The sequence below is a fragment of the Gekko japonicus genome, unplaced genomic scaffold (assembly GCF_001447785.1).
Source record: "Gekko japonicus isolate JY-2015 unplaced genomic scaffold, Gekko_japonicus_V1.1 scaffold1411, whole genome shotgun sequence".
Classification (NCBI taxonomy): Eukaryota; Metazoa; Chordata; class Lepidosauria; order Squamata; family Gekkonidae; genus Gekko; species Gekko japonicus.
Window position 1 is genome coordinate 486,025 of NW_015170323.1, and position 7,430 is coordinate 493,454.

The 7,430-nt window shown below is 47.1% G+C and overlaps 1 protein-coding gene across 1 annotated transcript; it reads right to left on the reverse strand.

The window, feature by feature from the left end:
- LOC107116214 (cytochrome c oxidase subunit 6B1) lies at nucleotides 1–7,337 on the reverse strand. The gene is made up of 4 exons (XM_015418097.1): nucleotides 7,235–7,337; nucleotides 4,518–4,631; nucleotides 1,459–1,559; nucleotides 1–247 (listed from the first exon to the last, which is right to left on the reverse strand). Exons 2-4 carry the CDS (start codon nucleotides 4,621–4,623, stop codon nucleotides 194–196), a joined length of 261 nt encoding a protein of 86 aa, XP_015273583.1. The 5' UTR covers nucleotides 4,624–4,631; nucleotides 7,235–7,337; the 3' UTR covers nucleotides 1–193.
- Nucleotides 7,338–7,430: the final 93 nt, after the last annotated feature.

Here is a 7,430-nt window from a genome sequence, read left to right on the forward strand (position 1 = left end):
ACAGGTTTCATCCCTTTAATGAGAATTTGCAAGGTCCAAGACTCTGTGCCACAACATGATTTTGGACTTTCAAGACAGACAGGAGCCAGAAAGGGGATGTACTTCAGACAATCCTCCAGAGTCACCCCACAGAGGGGACTCAGCGGTGCTGCGACATCCTGAGGAGGAGAGCGGTTGGGCAGGCACGAGACCATCAGATCTTGCCTTGGAAAGTCCCCTGTTCTATGCGTTCGTCCCAGGTAGCGACCTGAAAGAGAAACAACAGTTCCGTGAAGTCAGCGGACCGATCTGTGGGGATTATTTAGAGGTGAAGTGGCTGGAATTGAGGTTGGCAGCAGAACAGCTCCACACAGTATTCTACAACTTACATTAAAGAAGTCAGACTCTTAGTCCTCATAGTTATAAGAAGTTTTTTTAAAAAAACAGAGGATCAAATGCAGACGGGCAGGCCTGCAGAAGGTTCCATGGTGCAGAAGACAGATCATCATGAAAAGAAGTCCTACCCTACCTTTTCATTGGTTTCACAAATGTTGCGTTGTTTCCCCTTCAATTATCACTCTCTTTCCTTTGCGCATTTACCAGAATAGTCTAAATCAGGGGTCCCCCACCCTTTTTGAGCCCGTGGGCACATTTGGAATCCTGACACGGGGTGGTGGCTGCAAGGACAAAATGGCTGTCACGGGAGGGCAGGGCCGACCACAGAACGTCAGGGAGCGAGGTTACGCATAACTATCACAGTAACTCTTCAACTTCTGAGGCAGAAGCTCTGCCTGAACAGGATACCTTTTAGTCTGCACAGCCAATCAGAAGCCCTCCCAGGCACAAGCCCCGCCTCACCTTGCCCAGTTTCTAAAAACACTTGGTGGGTGCCATGTTGGGGACCTCAAGTCTAAATGGGGCAAAGCTCCCAGGGCTCACATCCCTCTAGGCAAAGTGGGCCATGGTTCATTCAAATTAGGTAAATCTGAATAAGAACACAAGAGAAGCCATGTTGGATCAGGCCAGTGGTCCATCCAGTCCAGCACTCTGTGTCACACAGGGGCCAAAACCCAGATGCCATCAGGAGGTCCACCAGTGGGGCCAGAAGCCCTCCAACTATTGCCCCCCAGGCACCACGAATACAGAGCATCCCTGCTCCAGACAGAGTGTTCCATCTATAGGTGGATTAAGAATACTTTTCACCAGATAATTTCAGCAAATAAGTGGGTTATCTTTAAGCAAATGCATGAACAGCCCCAGCCTAAAGGTTTGCATCTATGTACTGGAATGGGCTCCACATAATGCAGGCACAGAAACCCCTCTTAGACCAAACCCAAAAGATGCAGAACCCCAGAATATGCCAGGCATTACCTGCCTCAATTTCTATCCGTTCCCTCCCTTACCCTTAAAGCCGCACTCACCACCCCTTCTCACACACCTCCCAGCTCGCTAACCCCAAGCCTGGTTTTATTTACCTACCCAAGAAACTGGGCAGAGGGACGTGTACACCCTTTTGTACCACTGACAAACGTAAGGATCTCCTCCCTTGGCTGCCATGGCTTTCTCACAGCGATGGTAATCTGCAGAGACAAACATTTCGTGACTACAAGGAAGCAGTCCAGTGCCACTTGAATTCCCAGTGAAGGGGCCCATGTTCGACTCTTAGCAATGCAACTGTAGGTTTGAATTCCAGATTATTAGCAGAAACAAATGTTAAAAAACCCAGCAAAAGAAAGCATAATATACTGCATTTGACACACAGTAAAATTCATTTTGGAATTAAGCCACTCGTTCAACGAACCCAACGTTCCCTGAAAGAGTAATCCATCTGCACAGAGCCCAACAGGGCGCGGAGATGAAGAACAATGTGCAGCAAAGATGGAGAGGATGTAGCGGATGTCGCTCAGTGGTAGAGCATCTGCTCGGAAGGAATTAAATCCCTGGCACCTCCAGTTAAAAGGACCGGGCGGTAGGTTATGCAAAAGGACTTCTGCCTGAACCCTTAGATAGACAATACTGACCTTGATAGACCATGGTCTAATTTACTATAAGGCTGCTACAACTGTCTTTATATGAGAACAGCAGACCTCCTGAGGGAGGGCCTTGGTGCCTCTATTCAGGCAATTCTAGGCATGTATTTGGGTCTATTTTGGATGAATAAAGTGCATGGAAATGAGATTCCCAAAGACGGGGAGAGAAAATTGCAACTTATCTTTGGAGATTGTGTATGGAGCTCAGCCTTAATTAGATGCCAAAACATTGCAAGAGTTATTTCATTTCGAGGCTTGAATCATCCCGGTCCAGGAGCCCTTTTGTGTGTTCCATTTTTTCTCCAATAGTTTTTGTAATGCTGCTTTGAGGTTTTAAACTCTGGGGGAATTGTACATACATTACTTAGCCCGTGCTGTTGGAATATGATCATTAAATTGTTTTTCGCTGCATGGCAGTCTGCATCAAACCAGGTCTTTGATTTGTTTTCCCTTGATGGTTGGATACTGCGGCCATGAGGTTTCCTTAGAAGGGTTTGTGTCCAGTCGTAAGTTGTTGATATGATGAGATTGCAGTGTCTATATCATTGGCTGAAATCACAGCATTTTGGAGCTGAGATGCTTTGTCCGAGATAAGTTATTTTAGGCACTGATCATTTGCTTTCTTGGACCAAACTAACCTTCTGTAGCTTAGAGTGGGTTCTAGGTCACCATTGGGTTGCCCAAAAATGCATGCTGGTGGGTTGCAGCTGCTGAGATCCAAAGGGATTGGGAGATGGTCACTATCTTGTCGAGTTCCTACTTTTAGGTGCGTGTTGTGACTAGAGACCCAACTGCGAAACCTTCCAATATGGCCACCGTTAACAGTTAATGAAGTCAAAAGATTAATAAATCGAGATCCGGCAAGGCTGCTGGAAATGACATGACTGAATGCCACCAGCTGCCCATCTGCTGGCCAGGATAAGTAGATTATTATGTAATTTTAACTTTATTCCTACTATATTGACTATGTGATGTCTGAAATTGTTCTTGTTTTATACTATGATGTGAGCCATCCTGAGCCCACTTGCAAGGTAGGGCAAACTGAGGGCCACAACACCGAACAAACAAAAACCTTCAAATATCTTGGCATAGTCTTACAGTCATCTGGACACTGAAGATCTCCGGCACTGTATGTTGCAGAGACTGCCCACAGAGCAACCCCTGCCATTATGAGATTCCACTTCACGAAAGGGGCCTCCTTTACCCCTGCAGCAATCAAGGTCTTCCAAGGAAAAGGTTTGTACGGTTCCCAGCTCTGTATTCATAAAGAAAGGTGCCTCCTGGAAGCAGTACAATCTAAGTTCCTACGAATGATTTCTGGAGTCCCACAATGTATTCCAAATGCCTTTCGTAGATTAGAGGCTGGGTTGATCTCCCTGGAGGCATGTATGTGGCTACTCGCATCCATCTACTGGCTAAAACTCACTTTCAGTCCAGTGGGTCTGGTACCAGTGTTCCCTCTGAGTTAGTGTGAGCTAGCTCACCGTTTTTTAGCCTCCAGCTCACACATTTTTGTCTTAGCTCAGGAAGGATGGCTCCAGAGCAAACTAATTGATGCAGAAGCCAAATAGCTAGCTCACAACTTTAATGCCAGTGGCTCACAAAGTAGAATTTTTGTTCACAAGACTCCACAGCTTAGAGGGATCATGGGTCTGGAACCCTTGAACTTTGCCAACAGCCACCGTGGAACCTGGCTAAGAGCAGCTGAGGGGAAACTCCAGGAGCATGGCCTCTCCCCTCAAGTGTTACAACATCTTGGCTATCAAAAAGCAAAAGAAACAATTCAACGGTGGTTCTGGGACCACGCCCTACAATCAGATAGAGCACAGATAACAGAAATACTCAGTCATCCTGAAGCATGCCAAATGTTTTCAACCAAATACGCAGTCATCCTGAAGCATGCCAAATGTTTTCAACCAAATACTCAGTCATCCTGAAGCATGCCAAATGTTTTCAACCAGCAGGTTATCTCAGATCCCTTGAGATCACCAAGTACCAAAGAATCTTCACCCTGGCACGCTTTAATGCTCTACCTTCAGCCCTTCTCGAAGGTAGATACCATCATATTCTGCTCCCTCAATGGCTTTGTCCACGTCATATGGGGAAAGTAGAGTCCTTTGAACATATTCTTCTTCATTGCCCATTCTATAAAGACATCCAACAACAGCATATTGCTCCAATTCTGTCATCTACACCAAGAAGATCTGAACAACTCTATGGCTGCATTCAGACATCAAGCTTACCGCACTCTGGAGCCACCTTTAATTTATCCAGGTTTCTTTGAAATAGAGAGGTTTGATGAGACATCCCCTCCTTAACCTGCTTTACTGTGCGTTCATCCCATGGTTGATCGATCAGACACGGCAACCATGGAGAAATTCAAACTTTCTAAGGGGGGGGGGATATTTCTTTGCCCTGCAACAATCTGAAATTCAGAAGCCACACTAGGAATGAGAAACTAGAGAGCGATAACGCAAATGTTTCACACATCATTAACAATATACCCACCAAGGTAGTTCTGCCAGCAATTGCGTGTTTGGTTTTGGTTGGGGAACCTGCTATCAAAGGGAGCTGTTTTGTAGTTTTCCAGTTTCTCCCGAATGGTTTCGGCCATCTTGTTTCCTGAAAAGATACACAAAGTTCATAAAAAGCAAACAAACAGGAGCTTCGTAGCACGGCCATGAGAAGATAATCCCCCTTCCTTTTTTTTAATAGTATATTTATCTATTTTCCAAAACAAAATTACAAAAAAAAAAAAAAATTCTTAATACAGAGTATCCTTTGGAGATTCTTTACACATTTTTTTCCCATCCATCTATCTAGTTTCTGCCATGTTTTTTAAAACACATTTTCATCTTTTGCCAACAGTATCATATTTACCTGCAACATAAAGGCCTTACTCTAAAAGAGGGCTTCAAAGGTCAGAAGCCCAAACATTGAAGGTATAGATATTTCACAGGATTTAGTGTAGGATTCGGGTTTTGTCTCTTCTCCCCTCTCACAAAATGGTGCCATGTCACCAACCGAAAATTAAGGATACATAAAGATGGGTGCTGGCTGAAAGAACGAACAGGTTACTAGTTCAAGACTCCTCACACTTACAAGCTCGTCTGTCTCACTGTCAGCCAGTAACCTGCAACATGGGGATAATACTAGCCTATCTCGCAGGGCTGATGTTAGCATTACTGTGATTATGTACTGACATGGTTTGAACATGGAAAAGTACTATAAAAATACTACTATTATTATGACAGTTACCGCTACTACTATACTTTACCAGGAATCCATTCAGCATCATACGCACTGGTCTGAAACACAGCCAACCCATGAGAACTGCCTGGATGGAAGAATGCCATGCAGCAGACATATCAAGCATACGGTCCAGGGGCCAGAACCAGCCCATCCAGGGCTCTTATCTGGCCTGCAAGCACCTGGGGGGAAACCAGTCCAAATGTGGACCAGAAGAGCCTATATGAGGGTATTATAACCCCTGCTGAAGTCCCTCCCTTCCCCAAATGCAGGCCTTTTCCAGGGTCTTCCCCCACATCTCTGGGGATTGCCCAACCCAGAATTAGCAACCATAAGGGGCAAGGAGGCCTGGTTTGGCTCTGAGCTCTGCTGAGGAGGGGTATGTGTCACGGTCGGTGGTAAAATGTCTCCAGTAACTGGCATTACATTTTATGGGACACATGGCCCAGCCCGACAAAGTGACACGGATGTCAGAGCCGGCCTTGCTAACTAATGCAGTTGACACCTCTGCCATACAGTGTCGTTTCCAAGAATTTTGCTCCAGCCCAGCTACAAAGTACCTTAACTTTCTTGCATACAAATGGCAGCTCCTTGCCCAAATGCAGAAAGCACTTGCCTTCGAAGCCCTTATGTGCAAATTTTGTCATCAGCACCAATCATTTTGGGGTTCAATCCAGAATGTGGGAGGAAGCTGCATCTCTCAGGAGAGAAGTCCTGGGGCTTAACAATGCTTCAGCAGACACCAAGAGAGCAATCATGAGAAAGATCCCCCTGGAAGCCGGGATGTCCTCAACCAGAGCCAGGGCTTTTCTGGCCCTGGCCCCAACCAGGTAGAACTCTCTGCCGAATGACATCAGCACCCTAATGCAGTTTTGCAGGGCCTGAATGGCAGAGATTTTCTGCCAGAGCTACAGTTGAGGACAACAACGGTTTCCATCTTGCCTGGCTCCCCTTTTTTCTCCTTCCCACGTGAGGTATTGACAAAGCTGATTCATTTCAGGGCTGTCTGATATTGCTATATTGTTTACTGTTTAAACTGTTTTTAATTTGATCAGAATGTGTTTGTACAACTGTTATACACTGCCCTGAGCCTCGTTTCACAAGGGAGGGTGGTCAATAGGCTAAATATATAAGCCACCGTGAGCCACAGGATGGAAAATACACACAAAGTACCTAAACGAAATGCTTTCACCACCCCAGAAGGTAGGCCACTCACACTGGCATAGGTAGTGCCTATGAGAATGCTTACACCAGCCTTGTAAAGTCGGCCATTCACATCATCACTGCTATCTCCCTATGAGAATGTATACACCTGCACTATAAGGTAGCCCAGTCATACTGTCGCCACCACCATCCACCTATGAGACTATGTACACCAGCTCTGTAAGGTAGGCTACTCACAATGTCACCCCGCCCTCCAATGAGAATGCTAACACTAGCGCTGTAAAGTAAGCCTCTCACATTACTGCACCTATGAGAATGTTTACACCAGGCCTGTAAGGTAGGCTACTCACAATGTCACCCCCCGCCCTCCAATGAGAACGCTAACACCAGCGCTGTAAAGCAAGCATCTTACATTACTGTCATCCACCTATGAGAATGTTTACACCAGCCCTGTAAGGTCGGCCACTCCCGCAGTGCTACTACATCCCTCTACGACAATGCTTAAACCCACCCCAACAAAATGCCACTCGTACAGCTGCCGCCACGACCCAGGAAGCTCGCCGAAAAGCCGCTCCCGCCTTTGTAGGAAAGGCGAAATTTGGGCTTCCCGGTTCGGCGCCCCACACACGGCGACTGCGCCGCCCTCCCCTGGCCCATTACAGGGCTGAGTGCCGGCAGCCCAGGCAGGCTCCGGGGCTCATAGCCGGGAACATGGGCCGTGAGAGGACTGACCCACCCAACGTCGAAGGAGGCCGTGTCAGGAGCCTCGGGGCTCTCTTCCCCCCACAACCCCAGGCCTGGCCGCCCCTCACCGCAGCGGCGACAGTCGAGCGTCGGCCTCAAAGTCACTTTCACACAGAGAGCGGCCGCGGACAAACCGGAAGCGGAGGATAGTAACGCCGGAAAGGGCGGGCACAAACGCCACCCGTCCGTTACAGGCACTTCCGTTTTTCGTGCACTGTTGTTTTCCCCTATTCAGAGCATAGAAGGAAAGGCGTACCATGGAGA

Bases quoted from the DNA above. Each gene is read 5' to 3' on its own strand.
- LOC107116214 (XM_015418097.1), bottom strand. From the start codon at position 4,623: ATGGCCGAAACCATTCGGGAGAAACTGGAAAACTACAAAACAGCTCCC. The intron at 1,560-4,517 runs GTGGGTATATTG...TTGTCTCTGCAG, and splicing joins TTGCTGGCAGAACTACCTTG to ATTACCATCGCTGTGAGAAA. The intron at 248-1,458 runs GTAGGTAAATAA...TTTCTCTTTCAG, and splicing joins CCCTCTGCCCAGTTTCTTGG to GTCGCTACCTGGGACGAACG.